The following is a 19,902-nucleotide window of genomic DNA, read 5'->3' on the forward strand; positions in this document are numbered from 1 at the left end:
AATTCAAAGGCTTTTGATTGCGTAAATCATGATATCCTTTGTAAAAAACTTATAAATCTTTTTAATTTCTCTCCCACTGCTGTACATATAATGTTATTAATCCTCATTTCGTTTTATGATATACTAAATATTTTGTTTAATCATCTTGAATCACATACTATATATATGAGATTGTAATCTTTTGTATGTGAAACTATAAATAAAATAAACTTGAAACTTGATATAAAAATTTTGCAAACATTTTCTATAGAAAAAAAAAATTGACAAAATTCTCTATAGAATAAAAAATTTTGACAAAATTTTCTATAGAATTAAAATTTTTGACAAAATTTTCTATAGAATTAAAAATTTTGACAAAATTTTCTATAGAATTAAAAAAAATTGACAAAATTTTCTATAGAAATAAAATATTGCAAAAATTTTCTATAGAAATAAAATATTGCAAAAATTTTCTATAGAAATAACATTTCGACAAAGTTTTCTATAGAAATACATAACTCAATTCTGAATATTCCCTAGGGAATGTGTTCCCTGGGAATTCATTTTCCCCGGGAATAAAATCCTCCTATTCTAAACAGTAGGGGAAGGGAATAACATGGGAGAAATAATTCAGAGTATTCGAAGTCAGCTGTTTTACTTCAACGGTTTTATTTTAATAAATTTTTAATATTAAAATTTTGAATTGAAATTGTATTAAATTGATGTAAAATTTGAGTTAAAGCCGAAAATGTTTAGTGCCGTGTTTATGGGAGTAGCTAAGGAGAGGCGTATCAACGTAACAAGATCTAAAGGATAGAACGGAGAAAGCTACGCGATGCAAAAATTTTCTATATAAATAAAATTTTGCAAAAAATTTTCTATAGAAATAAAATATTGCAAAAATTTTCTATAGAAATAAAATATTGCAAAAATTTTCTATAGAAATAAAAATTTGAAAATTTTTTTTGGGTCTAAACTAGTTTCTGCCGTGTCTTTCTGTTTGAGCGAAGAATAAAAGGAATCTATTAAAACATATTTTATTTATTTGTTATTGTACCATCAATTACATTTGATTTTATTCTTTCATACATACATCATTGATAAAAAGCACACAAACGAAAGACTCATTTACTTTCCACAATCACAAATACATTGCGCTGTATTGCCAATAGCTATACCTATAGTTATTTTATAATATGAAATGGATTCTACTTTGACTTAAAGAATAATTAGTTTGAAAAAGAAATAATTGTTCTGTGAGAAAGTTAGTCAAAAATGTTAGCTTTTTCTTCTTCCAAATTCTCAAGAATATGGCAAACCATATACCATATAAGATTTGCTAAATATAAATATGTTTATGCGCGTATGTATAACAGAACAGAATTTATATATTTAGTCTTCAATTGGTAACAGCAGAACCACTGCCCAAAGATTTCATGAGTTGGTAACACTCTTTTAGTTTACGTTTGTCGCCAACTTTCTCCAAAGTTTTTGCGGCTTCCGCTAGCATACCAGCACGTTCGCCCGGTGAGCATAGTAAAGCTGATGGTAAATACTTACAGGCGACATACATGGCCGCAGCTCGTTCACGTTCACCACCTTCAAGGCTGTGATTTTTATCTTTGCTGCCACAAATAATTGAAGATCTGGCATGACGATAGCGTAAACTACGATCCAAAAGTTGTTGAGTGGGACCTGGAGAAGCACCGGCCATAAGACGACAAACCGCTTCATACAAATATATACGAGATTGACCACTCTGAAAAGAAAATGAACGATATTGTGTGTTAGGAAAGGGAACACGACTTTATATACTTACTGGTATATTTTCAACAATGCTTCTCAAAGAGTTTAGATCTTTTTGGAATTTTTCCAATACATCGCCTGGTATTTGATAGTAACCATCATCATCGACGGTCATGTATTCCCTTTCCCATAGTTGAGTTCTTGTTTCCAATATCCAATCACATGTTAGTAATTGGAAAAGCTAAATTTACAAAATTATAACATAAAGTGTACATAACGATTGAAATTACAATGATGGGGATTAGTAAGTTTTAGTTTTTGGAAAATTTCATCACACTAACTAAACCTATAGACGTCTTGGATATTAACAAAGTTTGCATTGCAGAAGTATTGCCTGACTTTTATATATATTACAGACAATGCGACCACAATGCACCTTTGTCCAATATCAATTAATTTAAACTATTTTGCATTGGTCGTTATCATTACATGAAACTTACCAATTTTATTCCCTTGGCATTTGTTATTTTATTCACTGTCAAACATTCTTGTAGGTATGAGCTCGATTCATCACACATATTCATAATTTGTTGTATTTCACGAGTTTCCAAAGAATTGCCATTAGTTCTGCAAAGAGATATAAATGGAAATGCATACAATTATATTTGTTAATGTATATATAAAAAAATACATTGACTGCCATTTATTTTTACCATTGCAATGGTTACAGTCATTCATATAATTACTATAGCAGGGATATTGTATTTACACTAAATCATGAGAAATGAGGGTTAGTCGGTTAATAAACGGGAGCCACTGTGGTGCAATGGTTAGCATACACAAGGTCGTGGGTTCGATTCCTGCTTCGACCGAACACCAAAAAGTTTTTCAGCGGTGGATTACCCCACCTCATTAATGCTGGTGAAAATTCTGAGGGTTTCAAAGCTTCTCTAAGTGGTTTCACTGGAATGTGGAACGCCGTTCGGACTCGGCTATAAAAAGGAGGTCCCTTGTCATTGAGCTTAACATGGAATCGGGCTGCACTCAGTGATAAGAGAGAAGTTCACCACTGTGGTATCACAATGGACTGAATAGTCTAAGTGAGCCTGATACATCGGGCTGCCACATAACCTAACCTAACGGTTAAAAAGTAGCAGTTGTACCAAGCAATGAACCCTGGAAAAAAATTATGAACTGGACTTCGAATTGCCTCACTAAACACCGTGTTCACGGGATTTTCGTATGGAGGGGCTATTTCCAGTTTTCTGAATTCTCAAAAAAAATATATATACGCAAGTTTCAATGTAAACATTGTTATCGACCGTTTCTTGTTTTCTTAAGCTGGTATGCAGCTGTTCGAAAAATTCTGTTATGAGCTGATAAAATAGTTTGGCCAGAGTTTCTTATGAAGGAAAAATCCACAAAAAATTTGACGAACTACGTTCTGATTTTAAAGACCGCTATGCATCTCCTCTGAAAGTTTCTACTACTCATAAGAATTGCAAATATTTGCTAACGAAAATTCCGTTAAGTATTATTTTCCACAGTTTACATGTTGCTACCAATGTCGAGCTTATGAAAATAATTAAGCGAGGGTTTTTGAAAGAAGGTTTCGTTCTTGCAGTTAAAGCTATATATGTAATAAACGATCTGTATCGAAATACCAGTTTTGAAACATTGGCTATATGAAAGCCAAAGCTGTGGTTTCGGAGTTATCGACCACAGTGCTAATATGCTTTTTACTACAATGTCGACTTAAAAATATAAAAACAAATGATATACAACCTATTCCGGTAACTTACCCCATAAGAATAGATTTCGCCTTTAGGATTGTATGTAATGCCTTTGGCAAATGATCACCACTTTCGGACAATGCCTTTGGTAATATTTTCACTGTCTCCATAAGATTTTCAGCCAGATTATCTTCGCCCAAAAGCCAATGTACAGAGATTTCCAAAACACTTGACCACCACTCAGTTTTAACATCATGGTTATCTTCGGAAAATGTGTCATACATCAATGATGTATATTTCAAAACATTGCTAACAATAGTTCCAGGAGCAGCAGCTGATGTATTGCTGTTATTTGGATCTGAAGATGCCGTTTTTGTTGTTTGAACATGAGTCTTAGCATGACTTCTATTACTGCCCGAACCCAATAGGCATTGTATGGCTCTAAGAAGCAAATGTTCACGATAATGTTTCAAAACATATGACATGGGATCTGCGGGATTGTTTAAAGTGGCAAAGAGGGTAACATTGGGATTCTCATTTTCATTGTCCACAAAATCGAAATCATGTGTTATAAAGTAGCGATAGCCATACGATGTGAAAAGCCAATGGGTTTCTCTTGTGTGGTCACGAATTTTTGAATTTTCATTCTTGGCACGACTAATAAAGTAACGACCAAAGAATTTCAAATATTTGGGATAGCTACGTTTGACACGCAAGGCTGAAGTTATAAAGATGCTGGCCAACTCATTTGGAGTAAGCAGATGAGAAGCAACTTCTGTCATATTAATGGCATACAAAGACATAACTAAACCATGGGAATCATTAATTTTCGATGTCAAATGCAATTGATTTAAACGATTAAAAATCAAAGCCAATTCACGGGCAGAAGCCAAAGCTTCTTTACGTTGTTCCTCACTGCAAAATAGACCGCCAGCCTTGCGCGATAGAACACGTCCAATCCAAATACGATGGAAAAATAAACGTATAAATTGCCAAGAAGCCAGTGTAAACGATTCCAGACGTGTTGTGGGCAAAGATATTCCAAAAATATGCAAGCAACGTAAATATTCTGAATAAGCATTCTTCGAGTCTCCCTGAAATAGAAATAGAAAAAGAAACGAAATGGAAATAAATTTTTACTCTGCCAGATATTGTCTTGGACCTACATTTGCAAAATATTGTTCAGCCACTTGTTTGCATTTCCAATAAGCACCTGAAGCTTGAGTTTCAGAGCTTAACAATGGATCTCCATATACCAACAGTTTAACCATACACATTAACATAACCAATATATTCATTGTCCATAAAATTAAAGTGGATGTAGAATTACCCCATATAGCTGCATTTGAATCTGATAGACAAGTCTTGTTAAAATAAATGCACTTTTTTATAAATAACCAAAATTACCTTCATCATCAACCGATAATATTTTCCTTTGGCCCACCAGATCATCATCATCGAACATATAATTGTTGCCCAAAACTGAAGATCCCATGAAATTCTTAAAGGGATTAACAGCCAATATGGCAAACATAAACATACATAGTGCAAGTCGGGAATGGGCAGCCATTCCTTGCATACGTTTTGGTAAAATTTCTATATCACCATCTTTAACACTCGCCGTACTTGAACTCGATCCATCGTAGGGTGATGGTGGCATTGAAGAATCAGAATGCATGGGTGACAATGAGGGATCGGAGTCATCGCTGCGAGGAGGAGTCATTAGCGAAGCCTCTTTTCCATAAATTATTAAGCCCTCAATAGATGAGCCCTTTCGTTTCTTCCCTTGAACAGGGTGCAATAAATCTTGAACTTTAGATCCATCGCGTGACATTAGCTCGCCCTGTAGTCGCTGTACTTCCATTTTTAATTCATAATTTTGACGCTGAAGTTCACGTATTTTATCGACGGATTTACGCAAAACTGCCGATTTGTTCAATTTGGCCGCTTCTCCAACTACCAAATTTTTAAGTTCATTAATTTTATCATTGATTGACGTACGATATCGTCTTTCAATAGCATTATGGGCGGAACGTTTGACTTCTTTGACTTTGGGTGGGCCTTGCTGCAGTGGTGAACGGTTAATTGGTAGTTTATTTTCCACCGCAGATGGAACTGTCGAGACCGGAGGATTGGTAGTGTTACTTGTGGGCGCTGGTTGTGAAGGTGTTGTAGTTATTGAAGATTGTGTGGGTGATGGTGATCCAGAGGGTACTTGTGCCAGGGAAGTGACAGGTTCTAAGACGACGGGTATATGAGATGCTAAGATTGCTGTTCCATTTGCCGTGGTATACATAACGGGATTAGTTTGAATGATGACTTGGGGAGGCGGTTGTGCTGCCATTTGTGGTTGTCCTGCATTATGCTGCTGTAGATTATGTGGATTCGAAGTATACTAAAAGAAAACATTTTAGCACCCATAAAACTTAGATATTATAGAATTCCATATTACCTTTAAAGTTGTTTGTAGTCCTGTTGTTGTGGCCTGTGGTTTTTCGATACTCTGAGAATTGCCAATATTTTGTACTGTCAAAATTTGTGGCATACTTTGAAACTTCTTAACAAATTGCTGTTGTTGCGTACATATATTTGACGCTGGGCTTATTTTTACTCCACCATTGCTATTATGCGGGATTTGTACTTTCTTCTCGTGAGTTATATTAGTCGACACACTGTTAGTTGTAGTTGGAGCCGTTTGCAATATGAACGTATTATTATTGTTGGCATTTACTGTGGCTGCTGTTGTTGCATAAATAATAGATGGTAAAGCCGATATTTGATTATTCATATCCATGTGACCCAATTGTAGGGAGTTTGCCGCAGTTACACTATTGTTTTGCAAAATTAAATTTCCAGTGTTGTTTAAATTTGGAGTGCTATCCATACTTTGTAAAAGATTGGGTGAATGTTGTTGGGGCACAGGTGTTGACATTTGACTGTGCCTAGCCATGGCCATGGGTGTTGCCGTCTTCTGTCCCGCTGATATCATAGATGGCGAGGGGCTTGAAATATTGGCCACTGGACTAAAGTTTGATGCCATTAGAGGATCGGATGATAAAAGCGGCTTATAGGACGGAGATCCACCCATTTCATTGTGATGATGTTGTGGTGACATATGCATGGGTGAAAGCGATTCCTGTTTTATGTGTTGCTCTGGTGTCGAATGTTCTGATTTCATAACTTGTCCATCCATGGGACAATCAATGGTTGTGAGCAAATCATTGTTCAATTGTTCTTGATCTATGTCATCCAAAAAGTTTTTTAACATTTCTACAAGAAAACAAAAATTAATCAAAGCGGAAGACATGTTTTGCTACATCTAAATATTTATATAACTCAAAATTATATAGCTTATAAGAGTATTAAACGATCGGCAACAAAAATGTAACATATCAATTTTCTAAACAATATTAGGTACATTGCTATCAAAATTTTGATTACGACGGAATTTTTGATTGGTTATTTTTTATTTCTTTAGCCCGGTATGCACCTCTAGCGGAAATTTTGTTTGCAAGCCAATAACAATGTATTTCTTATGGGAGCAAAATATAAACAATCAATAATAACGTCTCACGGAATTTTCGTTAGCACATTTCGGCTGGAGGCAACGTTGCCACAATGAATTTTTATTTTTCCCAAAATTGGACGCCAAGTTCGTACCAGCGGACCATTTTTCCAAACTAAATTAATATTCATTTAAAATTAAATTTTTTTTCAAAATTTTACTTTGATAGAAAATTTTGTAAAGTTTTTTATTTCTATTTATTTATATAGAAAATTTTATCAAAGTTATATTTTTATAGTATAGTAGTAAATTTTTTCAAAATTTTATTTCTATAGAAATTTTCTTCAAACCTTTATTTCTATAGAAAATTTTGCCACAATTTTAATTCCATAGAAAATTTTGTCAAAATTTTATTTCGATTATTAATTTTGTTCACCTTCGGAAGTCCATAAATTCTTGGGGCTATAGCAGTTCTACTCGTCAATTTATTCTTTTCCTCAACACAAAAATACGTAAAATTTTATTTCTACAGAAATTTTTTTCAAACATTTATTTCTAAAGAAAATTTTGTCAAAAATTTATTTCAATAGAAAAATTTTTCAAAATTTTATTTCTAGGTTAGGTTAGGTTAGGTGGCAGCCCGATGTATCAGGCTCACAGACTATTCAGTCCATTGTGATACCACATTGGTGAACTTCTCTCTTATCACTGAGTGCTGCCCGATTCTATGTTAAGCTCAATGACAAGGGACCTCCTTTTTATAGCCGAGTCCGAACGGCGTTCCACATTGCAGTGAAACCACTTAGAGAAGCTTTGAAACCCTCAGAAATGTCACCAGCATTACTGAGGTGGGATAATCCACCGCTGAAAAACTTTTTGGTGTTCGGTCGAAGCAGGAATCGAACCCACGACCTTGTGTATGCAAGGCGGGCATGCTAACCATTGCACCACGGTGGCTCCCTTTATTTCTATAGAAAATTTTGTCAAAATTTTATTTCCATAGAAAATTTTGTCAGAATCTTATTTCCATAAAAAAAAATTGTTAAAATTTTATTTTTTTTTTTTGCTTATTTTTATTTATTCATTCAGAGCATGTAATTCTAAGAAAATTTTGTCAAAATTTTATTTCTATAGAAAATTTTGTCAACATTTTTTTTCCACATATCAGATTTTAAGCCCGATCGCATCCCGAGTGTATAATGTGTCATGCTGCTTTGATGGGTACTACAGATGCATATCTGGTCCTAACCCCACGAAAGATATTTTCAAATTCAATTTATTAAGACAATACAAATACAAATAACCCAAAGGAGGCCAATAATAGTGTTTCGCAATGTCCACGAAAATTTCCTGATTATCGATATATTGCTACCATTTTTGTATTGTAGGGAGAACGATGTTACCGATTGCCCCTCCACCTGACAAACTGCCTTATCGGCATCCGACAGGAAAGCATGGTATCGACTTTTTGCGAAATTTCCCGAATTTTTTTGGTGGTTTACAACTTGTGGAGAGATTGGGATTATCGTCTTCTATAGGTCATCTTCGAATTCCTGGTATGTTTTATCATTCCAATAATGCCGTGGTTGAACCTTATCACAAGAATATGGTTGATTTCAATTCTCCCTATCTTCTTATATACACAAATCTTAGCATTGATGTAGTAAACGTAAAATAATAATACATTCCAAGCAATAAATATTTAGTAAGAACTTAGGTCTTGATTTTTTGATTTCATGCAAAAGGTGATGGAGATATACCATCGAATTTTCACAAAAAAAAGGATATCGTAGAAACTCTGCCAATGAACGTTTCATCATGGGGGTAGTAAATTTTTCGCAAGAACTTTTATAGGAAATACCCAGCTAATAAGAAATCCCTATTTAGCTGGGTGAATCAGCAAACAAACGTATCTAAGCGTATTAGCAAATAACCATATCAAATTTTTAAGCAATGTAGATTATACGTAATATATAATAACAATTGAGTAAGCCACTTACCTGGCGACATCATTTCCTTTATAATTGATAGTGCATCCTCATCCTTAAAGAGGTCAAGCGACTCTACCATTCCACTTGACATTAGATCCATGTCAAGAGATGAATCCATATCCATTTTGAAAGTTTAACGTTTCCTATTCTTGTTTGATAACCGCAAAATTTTAACGATATTTCTAAATGCAAAAAATAAGAAAAACATAGACGTAAAAACAAATATTACAATTATACAAGCGTCAAAAACACCTAATTTCGCCAATACGCACTTGATGTTTAATCAATGATTAACACAATAACAAGTGGAATTTCACCACAAAAGTCGATGCATTAACTATTAATAAGACAAATGATAGTTAATATTATGAAAGAAAGAAACGCAAAAAATATATCAATGGACCATATACACGCGTTACGTTCTCCTCCGTTACAAATAAAAACATAAACAGCTGTGTTTGTGGACTCAAGAAGGGTAATACAGGATGGGGAAAGAGGGGATTTACTTGGAAAACAACCAATCATAGCGCTTTATTTTGATCATACGATTGTGACGTCACATAATACACACTATAATAATTCCTGCATTTTTTTCATATTAAAGGCAATTGTTCGACTGTAAGGATATTTATTCCTTGCCTATTTATTGCTACCAACCTTAAATTGGAATTATTAATCCAATCCATTTTATGTGCTTCTCTGATTTAGTGGAGCTTCATTGTGCCGTGTAAAGCCGATAAACTCTCATATATTTTTGAAGAATAGCTAAGAACACAAAGCCGATACTGTTCCGTTCGATGAAATGTACAGCTGATTGCTTCTGGCGACTTGAAGCAGACTACCATAAAGCGGGTACTAAGTTCGAGTATAAACCCAACAAACACAAGGATGAGTATTTTTCACATGTAATACGGCGTTCCAAGGCATATTAAAGAGGTAAAGTCATGCAATCAGGTGACTAATATCGACATTCATCTTGTCAAAGGCTTTGTTTACGTTTAGTATTCAACAATGTTGATGTTTTATATATGCATTCAACAATACAACAACACTACACATGCACAAACATAACAACACTACACATACAAACAAAACTTGAGTGATCTGCCATTTTAGTTTGACATTATTAATATCATGGGGGGGGGTACACACGCTTGCTCGTGACTTTACCTTTAATTAATATGCCTTGACGGCGTTCTCACCAAGCATGTTTTGGAGTTTGAAATGTTTTCCCTTTATAAGCACTTCAAAACGAGTCGTTTTCGCCATACTAAAAAACAAGTTCAAAACACAAGTTTTCCTCCAAAACACGTCAATTTTAGAATGTGAACCCACCTAATTTGGAATATACCCCTAATAACATGCCCTTTTCAAATAAATATGTCAAAATATTGAAATAGTTTTTATTTTCCCTTTGCGCTCGCGGTAATTATTTGAACATACGTTGCATATATGTGAATTTCGAGTAAATGTGAATTTCTAGTTTCCATGGTAACTGTAAAACTAAAACATCTCAAACCGGTGTGAACGGTGAAATGTTTTGGAAAAACGAATGAGGAAAACGAGTCGGTGGGAACATAGCATAACACCATATCAATTTGATAGTGAATCCCATACTAAAACAAGTTCGATTTCACGGTTACTTTTTTGAATCAATTATGCGCCGACAAGTCGTATCGATTGGACCAGAGAATGAAGCCGACCCAGACATTCCGTCCAGAAAAACTTATAGAGTGTAATGCGCTTTATGCGCTTTATGCGCTTTACAGACTATCAGTTATTCCGGACGACAGTGCCCTGCCAGCATTTCAAAGTTCCATTTCATCCTCATCGCTACCACAGACTCGTTAGTGACACTGCAACAATCGCACACTGTGATAGTATTTTGCCATCACTATTCGCATGAAAGTATGTTGCCATCACTATTGTTACAAGAGCCATTTTATATTTTGTGAAACACCAAGCATAACTAGCTTCTTATAATTTATTTAAATAAAAACGATAATGAAGTGCTGAAAACATAGTTATTTCGCTTAAAATTGTAAAAGGTATATTGGTGAACAATTTTTGACTTTCCAAATGGAATAAAGTGATAGTTTTTTAAATACTTTCCCAGGCACGCTGCCTCCATTGGGAATAAAAGCACTGGCTGATATACAACATGTAACTTGCAACTTGTAACTCAACATCAATCTTTTATTAATGCATAAAAATATGTTAAATGTGATGTGATAGTCGTATAAATGTTATATTTATGAGATTTTATAAATGTTTAATAAAATTAATAAACATCTAAACAATCGTGTATTACTTGACCACAATATTCTTTTACAACTATCTTAAAATGCACTTTGTCTGATTATTTGAAGGGGCTCTTATTGGCGTCCTTCTAAATGTATCCAGAAGGGCACCTAATAATTGCACTCATGCGATACTTTTTTATAGTAACTTGGCGTGGTACAACTTCTCAATAGTGATGGCGCTTTTCCGAGGAGTTTTTGATATCGTATACGACTGTTTTCGACGTAGTGGGGATTCTCAGAAGCGCCCCCAAATTCAAAAAATGTTGCAGGGAAGGCATAATCCATACTGCTGCATGTTTATGGGATCGATAACACATTTATCGGTTATTTAGTCATCGCCGACAAGTCGTATCGATCCAACACACTGTAAGATTCTTTACAAACACCAACATTCCGTCCGGAGTAATTGATAATCTGTAAAGCGCATTACAGACTACCCTGCCAACATTTTTTGAATTTGGGGGCGCTTCAGAGAATCCCCACTACGTCGAAAACAGTCGTATACGATATCCAAAACTCCTCGGAAAAGCGCCGTCACTATTGAGAAGTTGTACCACGCCAAGTTACTACAAAAAAGTATCGCATGAGTGCAATTATTAGGAGCCCTTCTGGATACATTTAGAAGGACGCCGATAAGAGCCCCTTCAAACAATCAGACAAAGTGCATTTTAAGATAGTTGTAAAAGAATCATTGTGGTCAAATAAAACACGATTGTTTAGATGTTTATTAATTTTATGAAACATTTATAAATTTTCATAAATATAACATTTATACGGCTATCACATCACATTTAACACATTTTATGCATTAATAAGAGATTGATGTTGAGTTACAAGTTGTAAGTTAAATGTTGTAGCGTCTATCAGCCAGTACTTTTACTCCCAATGGAGGGAATCACTTTATTCCATTTGGAAAGTCAAAAATTGTTCACCAATTTACTTTTCACAATTTTAAGCGTAATAACTATGTTTTCAGCATTTTATTTTCGTTTTTATTTAAATAAAATATAACAAGCTGGTTGCGCTTGGCGTTTCACAAAAAATAAAATGGCTCTTCTAACAGTAGTGATGGCAAAATACTTTCATGTACATTTTGTACTTTTTTATATGCTTCCCCCATCACAGTTCGCGATGGTTGTGGTGACATGTACGAGTCTGTGGTAGCGATGAGGATGAAATGGAACTTTGAAATGCTGGCAGGGTACAGACTCAGTTATTCCGGACGGAATGTCGGTGTTTGTAAAGAATCTTACAGTGTGTCGAATCGATACGACTTGTCGGCGATGACTAAATAATCGACAAATGGGTTATCGATCCCATAAACATGCAGCAGTATCGATTATGTCTTCGGATTTAACTCATAATGTGTCCAATATCCCTGCCAACATTTTTTGAATTTGGGGGCGCTTCTGAGAATCCCCACTACGTCGGAAAAGCGCCGTCACTATTGAGAAGTTGTACCACGCCAAGTTACTACGAAAAAGTTTCTCATCAGTGCAATTATTATGTGCCTATTTAGATCAATTTCGAAGGACGCCAATAAGAACCCCTGCAAACTATCAGAAAAAGTGAATTTTAAGATAATTGTAGAAGAATCATTGTGGTCAAGTAAAACACGATTGTGTAGATGTTTATTGATTTGATTAAACATTTATAATTTCTTATAAATATAACATTTTTCGGTTTATCTCATCACATTTAACATAATTTTTTGCATTAATAAAATAATGATGTTGAGTTTTAAGTAGCAAGTTACATATTGCAGCGTCTATCAGCCAGTTTGTTTATTTTCGATGGAGACAGCGTGCCTGGAAAAATATTTGAAAAACGATCACTTTATTCTATTTGGAAAGTCGAAAATTGTTCACCTTTCATATACCTTTCACAATTTTAAGCGTAATATCTATGTTTTCAGAACTTTATTTTCGTTTTTATTGAAATAAAATATAACAAGCTGGTTGCGCTTGACGTTTCACAAAAAATAAAATTGCTCTTCTAACAGTAGCGATGGCAAAATACTTTCATGTACATTTTGTACTTTTTGATATGCTTCCCCCATCACAGTTCGCGATGGTTGTGGTGACATTTACGAGTCTGTGGTAGCGATGAGGATGAAATGGAAATTTGAAATGCTGGCAGGGAAGTGGGATATGTACGACACGAGCACTGTCGTCCGGATTAACTGATAGTCAGATAAACTTATAATCTGAACGGCGCATAAGGTATATAATGCAATAAATTTAAACGACCCTTCTAATTTGCCGACGCTCGTAGTTTTTCATTGTGTTCATATGGTCGGCGATTGTATCAATTCATTCAACTGTCAAATTGACTGCTGCACGCCATTTTATGATTTTGGTTTTATTCAAGATCGAAGTGAGAAACAAGAACATCATCATAGCACAGCCTAAAAAGGATTTGGGAGTGATTTTTTTTACCATCCATCACTCGAAAATTAAGGAGTAGTTGAATGAGTCCCCAAAAATAAGTAAAATATTTACCATCTAAAAGAACATTCAGAAAGAGCAATTTTGTGGAAAGACAAGCTAACAAATTAATCGGTGGTAGGAAAAAAATTCCCGATACTGTCAGCTTTCTTGATAAAAAGAAGAATAAGACCAACAAATAGAATAAATATGGAAGACTCGAAGCTCCAAGAGCAGCAGCAACAACAACAGCCTCAAGACTCCCCACAAGGTGATGCTGCTCAACAAAAACAGCCGCCGATTGTCAAGGAAGTTGTTGGTGAGTATTCACAAACTCATGAATGGTGGTAAATATGTATATTCATAATTTAATTAGGAAAATTTCTGTCTGCAATAGTTTTACCTACTTCATTCACATGTGGCTGAGCTTTTCTATTATTGTGCTTAAAATACATTTTAATGGCCGCCATTTTGTATAATAGTATGGCCATCGCCGGTTCTGCACACTTTTTAGGTTGTTTTTCTTCAATTCCCTCTACTACAAGAACATTAAGGAGGGCAAAGGCTGGCAAAAATAAAACACACCGGTCTGTGAAACCAACCTCAAAACCAAAGAATCTTTTTAAACAATGAAAGAAATGTTGGCCGCCGTAATTTCCCACGTTTTGCATTGTAGACATAATCAACTACCCTTCTGTGGTCTTTCTCGACCCCTCTTTGTTCACACTGAAACTTGCATAGGAAAATTGAAAAGTCAACCCACTTCAAGCACACAAAATATTTCAATGTGCTATGTATTGCAATAGTGTGCGCTATCCAACTAAGAAGAGTGAACGCGCACACACATACCTGTGTAAATCCATAGATATCTTTTTGTTATTGAATTTTCTTGGTTCCGTTCACTTTTCCACGTTTTCTTTTCACACTTTTATTTGTTTTTAGTTGTTTGTGGTTATGTATGCGAGCGGGATTCGCACAATTTGTTTTTGCCATTTATTTATATACGGAATAGAGTTGCCAAGTTTTTGTATAAATATAGCGTTTTTAAATGCGTCTTCAACATCCAAAGTGTATGTGGGGATTTCTTCTAAAGCCAATGTAAGATTTTTATTGACATTTTCAGTTTTTCTTTTTGTGTTCTAAAGGCCGGTACTATGTTCCTTTTTCGAAAAAAAATTAGTTTATTGTCGCGTTTATTTAAACAATTTAAAATGTGAATCGAAACAAACATATTCCAGTTAAATTTTGACTAAATCTATTGTAGACGGTAAAACGATCACAGCACATTATTAAGAAGAGTATATGGTTAAATTACATCTGTCATTGAGTTAAACCTACAATCTGTCTGCTCTCTTTGGTAACAGAGAATCAAAGTGTAACAACATCATACAATCAGGGCTGTCAATAAAATTTTAAGAAAAATCGTCACTTTTCCCGAAAAAATCGTCATAATCGGCACTTGCATTATAAAAATCGTCACAAATTCGGAAATTTGATTAATATTTAAATAAAACATATGTTTTGGTTAAAAACAAAACAAATGTATTCATTTCATATAAAAACACACAATTCTACTGTAATTAGTACATGCATAGTGGAAGCATTCTGAGTATGCCATAGCCGAAAAGTACGCGAACGTCATCCAGTAACTCTTTGCATATTCTAAATTTCAACTTCCAAACAAAAACAATAAATACATACAGATTTTATATCCTAATCGACATAGTGTTTAGGGAATAATAACTTTTTTTTTTACTTTAGACTGCATAAAACATACTGATCGGCTTAGATTCACCACCTGAGTCGAATTATTCGTATTCGTCCGTTCATCGGTCGGTCTGTCTATGTATTGTTCGCAGGATTCCGATCGCAATTATTATATATATGCATCGCCCGATTTCAACAAATGGGGTCGTATTGAGCCTATTTACTAACCGGTCGTCTTCAAATTTAATACAAGGTAATTAAGTGCCCTTAAAGTAAGCTAAATTTAATCAAAATCGGTTAAGATTTCGAATTCGCCCGATTTTCCCAAATTTTTGAACGGAGTAAATATCGTCATTTTCGAGGCAAAAATCGGAAATAGATATTTTTTGAGTCAAAAATCGTCAAAATGCCGATAAAGCGGCAAAATTGGCAGCCCTGCATACAATAGCTTCTATCGAAATATAACGTAGCTTTCATTTACAATAGAATAGACAAGAGAGTAGTAATCAATTCCTCTTTTTTTATATTCATATATCAAATTGTTTTTGTAAGGTAGTCTAAATATAGTAGTAAGATATACATACTTAGAATTAAGGTGTAACTATATGTCAAGTTTTTGCAGTCCTTGATTGTAGTTCTAATAATTTTTATTATTTTTTTAAGTAAATTTAATGTATTTCTTTATGATGAGTATCTCTGTAACCGTATATGGCCATTTCGGCTTGGTGGTAAAATGAGTTAAATAAATAAAAATAAAAAAAAAAAAAAAAAAGTTTAATTGTGTCCGAGTATAACATATTCATTACATGCATTATGACTGACAATGGAAAGTACTTTTCTAAGCCAAAATGTACGGATCGCAGACGCCTCAACATTTAGATTCTGCAAAAATAACGTTTGGAAATCAAATTTTCAAAGCATTTCTCTCTCTTTTCAGCTACCAAGGTAACTGGTACCGTTAAATGGTTTAATGTTAAGAGCGGTTATGGGTTTATCAACCGTGACGACACTAAAGAAGATGTGTTTGTCCATCAAAGTGCTATCATCAGAAATAACCCCAAAAAAGCTGTTCGGTCTGTTGGCGATGGCGAAGTTGTGGAATTCGACGTTGTAATAGGCGAAAAAGGCAACGAGGCAGCCAATGTTACTGGTCCATCTGGTGAACCAGTACGTGGAAGTCAATTTGCCGCCGACAGACGTCGCGGTGTCCCATGGAAAAGAAACCGTCGTCGTCAGGGTGGCCCACAACAGCCACAACACCAACAAGAAGGTGGTCAAGGCCCAATTCAACATGGTGGTGCTGGTGGCAACGAACATGAAGGTCCTGATGGTGGTGATCAACAAAACCAACAGCAACGACAACAACGTAACTTCAGGCGCGGAGGCAGTGGCGGGCCAGTGAGAGGTGCTCGTCGTGGTGGACGCTTTAGAAACAGCTACTATCCACGTAATCAACCCAGACGTCAGGGTGGTGATGGAGGTGGTATGGGCGTAGATGGAGGCCACGACCAGAACGCTGATCCTAATCAACGGGGCGGCGATGGTCAAGGCGGTCCAATGCGTCGTGGTGGTCCACAAAGGCGTTTCTTCCGTCGTAGTTTCAATGGTCGCGGCGGTGGACCACGTGGTGGTGGTGGCCCACGTAATGACGGTGGTCAACGCAATGACGGTAAGTGTATAATTTAGATGTATCAATCATTCCAGCGAAACTATTACAATGCAAGAAAAAACGACAACATCAGGTTTCTAATGTCAATACGGGCTACTTCAGATTGTAAGCCTGTTCGTACCCTATTGTAAGTTGTTTATACTCCTTGTAGTATGAACTTCCCTAGCAATCCAATTTGAAATATTAAACGCACACCTTATTTCTACAATTTTTTTCTTTAAAACTTCGAAAAGATATACAATTAAATTATGGTTTAAAAAGTATGAAAACTATTAAAATTGAAACGATTCAATTCGGTTTTATATTCTACGATAAGGTTACTGACCTTGCCTTTAAACTATTTTCTTAAAATCAAACTCGAAAATTGTCATTTGCGTCCAGCTAGAAACATTAGCAATTTTAGCAGCTACACTAGATTTTTTAGCGACAAGCATGTTATTACATAAAAAACGTTTGCTTAAAAACCAGTTGTATTTGTAATTACCAGCACAGCTTTTTTAATTTATAACTAAAATATAAATATGAAGTTCAATTTTTTATGATTTGTTTTAGGCAATGGTGGACAAGGTGGTGGCCCCCCACGTAACAATCGTCCACACCGTCAAAACCGAAAACCCAACAACGGCGGAGGACAAAATAATCAACAGGTAAACTAAAGAAGAAACTAAAAAAGAAATCAATTCATTTTACTAAAATGCATACAAAACCATTATCAATAACAATATAACGAAAAAAACATAGCGGTCAGGTAATACATAATTATATTTGAAGGTGGGTATTGACATAATTTTCACTAGTGAAATAATATTTAAATTTAAAAATTTAATTTTTTTTTTTTGTAAAATGATTACAATATTGTCGTACATTTCTTCATCGAAGAAATCGATAATTTCGAAAAAAACAAGTGAAAATGAGATGTAGTAATACCCATCTTCACGTTCAAATCTAATTTTAAATTAAAAAAAAAACTGTACACACTTGTCGTGCATCAAACTAGCAGTGTACATACATGTGTATGCATTTAAATCCTGCTGTTTTTTTCTACACATCTATGAGAATTAACATGTATGTATGTTTTTTGTATTACTACAAAAATAACACAATCACATCATAAGAACTTATTGTAAAATGACTGCATTATTTATTAAACAAATAAATAAATAAATAAATAACATCATAAAATAAAACTAAAACGAATAAAATTCATTGTGAAAACAGAAACCATACGTTTTAATCTCTTTACTGTCGTTTTGTATAGACATATCCTTAGATGCTAATATTTACTAACACCTTGGTTGATTACACTATGTGACAAATGTCAAAACATTAATTCCCCCACAATACTTTTTCATACTAAGCTCGACACACTGATCACATAAAAAACTTTTAATGATATTGTTAGGATAGGTTAAGCCTGAAATTTTGAAGTCTCGCATTGACTATTCTGTCCATTGTGATAATGCTAACTGAAAATATCTATTATATATAGATACTTATAGGTTTTAACGTTGAAAGTGATTGTTCCAAAAATGTTGGCGCCTACTTAAGTTAAGGGTTTGCTTATACCTTTCTTCTTTCCTTCATTTGGGCAGATACCAAAATCTATATAGAAAAAATATTTTGAAAATGTAATTGAATCAATTCATTTGTTTTTTTTTTTTTTTTTTTTTTTTTTTTTTTTTTTTTTGTGATCAGTATGTTGAACGTAGAAATAACCATGGCAATACTTTTGGTCTAATAACGGTCAATATTGAGAACATTTAGAAGGCACAAATTGTTAGTGTTTAAACTTTTTCCTGTTGACATTTTGGCGGTTAGTTTATTTAAATGGTCAATTGTAAAGCATATAATTTTAGCCTTTTTCATTTAGATTTTGTTTATTTATGTTAAATATTTCATTTAGAACCAGTTTCTTAAACGTGTTCACTAAATACCGTTATTAGACACTTGATTTAAAATTTTTGTTTCATAGTGTATTCATTCTCACCTTTCTCCTTTTATCCTTATAAACATCAAAATTCAAAAATATTTTTATTCTGATTCACTAATTTTTTTTATTATTTTTGTTTTCTTTTTTTATTTTTTTCCCCCGTATCTTGACACACATTCCATATTCCTACTCGAAATCCTGTATTTATAACCTATTTAAAATCTTTCGGGGTATAGAATGTTGGCCAGGAGGTTCAAAATACCACTACTGAAAGCAGTGCTTAAATCAACAACTATTTGGAAAGTACACAACCAACATCAGTAAGAAATAAAACAACGTAATGATGATAGTAGTGGTGGTACAGACAGAACACTGAGCGTAACATTAACACACACACAACAAAATTAGAAACAAAAAAAAATAAGTTTTTTTTTTTTGCTTTACCAAAAACTAGACCAACTATGTATCTATGTAACATCTTTAGTCGGAACATGAAGAAACCAACCAACCAACAAGAACCTCCCCTCCTATTATCCTCTAGAAATCAAGTCCCTCGTTTTATTGTGCTAATTATATTAAGTGTTCTCTGTATTAAGGGAAATCTCGAAATTCATTTTAATTTTAATGCGACGAAAATATAAATTGTTTCTTGCAAAAATATTGATATGGTATGTATATATTCTTATACATATATATGTATGGACTGATTATATATAATCCATAAAATATTTTATATGCAAATACTATAGAGTATATCCACTATAGTTTTGACACACCGATTTATTATACTATATTATATATAAAAGATGTAACAAGTTTGTTTGAGAAAATAATGTGTGTGGATTCCCAAAAAGAAAATTTTAATAAGTCATTTAAAAAATTGGTGTACGAAATTTTAGTAATATGCAATATA

At 34.2% G+C, this 19,902-nt stretch overlaps 2 protein-coding genes and 2 long non-coding RNA genes across 5 annotated transcripts; 2 read left to right on the forward strand and 2 right to left on the reverse strand.

Annotated features, from left to right (window-relative positions):
• Positions 1-1,004: 1,004 nt before the first annotated feature.
• SREBP (Sterol regulatory element binding protein) lies at positions 1,005-9,768 on the reverse strand. 2 transcript variants are annotated; one of them, XM_075307939.1, is made up of 9 exons: positions 9,612-9,768; positions 8,964-9,136; positions 5,911-6,728; positions 4,866-5,853; positions 4,625-4,809; positions 3,528-4,552; positions 2,226-2,352; positions 1,799-1,966; positions 1,005-1,738 (listed from the first exon to the last, which is right to left on the reverse strand). In XM_075307939.1, the coding sequence occupies exons 2-9, from the start codon at positions 9,076-9,078 to the stop codon at positions 1,379-1,381; spliced, it is 3,786 nt and encodes a 1,261-aa protein (XP_075164054.1). In that variant the 5' UTR covers positions 9,079-9,136; positions 9,612-9,768; the 3' UTR covers positions 1,005-1,378. The 2 variants fall into 2 exon arrangements, with proteins under 2 accessions (XP_075164054.1, XP_075164055.1); XM_075307940.1 differs by lacking the exon at positions 9,612-9,768 and adding an exon at positions 9,227-9,358.
• A 999-nt stretch (positions 9,769-10,767) lies between these two features.
• On the forward strand, positions 10,768-11,254 carry LOC142232938 (uncharacterized). The gene is made up of 2 exons (XR_012721257.1): positions 10,768-11,002; positions 11,071-11,254. It is a non-coding gene; the product is annotated as an uncharacterized LOC142232938 (long non-coding RNA).
• A 1,601-nt stretch (positions 11,255-12,855) lies between these two features.
• On the reverse strand, positions 12,856-13,556 carry LOC142236127 (uncharacterized). Its single transcript, XR_012721911.1, has 2 exons — positions 13,137-13,556; positions 12,856-13,065 (listed from the first exon to the last, which is right to left on the reverse strand). It is a non-coding gene; the product is annotated as an uncharacterized LOC142236127 (long non-coding RNA).
• Positions 13,557-13,633: 77 nt separating this feature from the next.
• On the forward strand, positions 13,634-19,614 carry yps (Y-box binding protein ypsilon schachtel). Its single transcript, XM_075307382.1, has 4 exons — positions 13,634-14,002; positions 16,328-17,059; positions 17,612-17,706; positions 19,226-19,614. Exons 1-4 carry the CDS (start codon positions 13,894-13,896, stop codon positions 19,271-19,273), a joined length of 984 nt encoding a protein of 327 aa, XP_075163497.1. The 5' UTR covers positions 13,634-13,893; the 3' UTR covers positions 19,274-19,614.
• Positions 19,615-19,902: the final 288 nt, after the last annotated feature.

The sequence above is a fragment of the Haematobia irritans genome, chromosome 4, assembly GCF_050003625.1.
Source record: "Haematobia irritans isolate KBUSLIRL chromosome 4, ASM5000362v1, whole genome shotgun sequence".
In the NCBI taxonomy this organism is placed as follows: Eukaryota; Metazoa; Arthropoda; class Insecta; order Diptera; family Muscidae; genus Haematobia; species Haematobia irritans.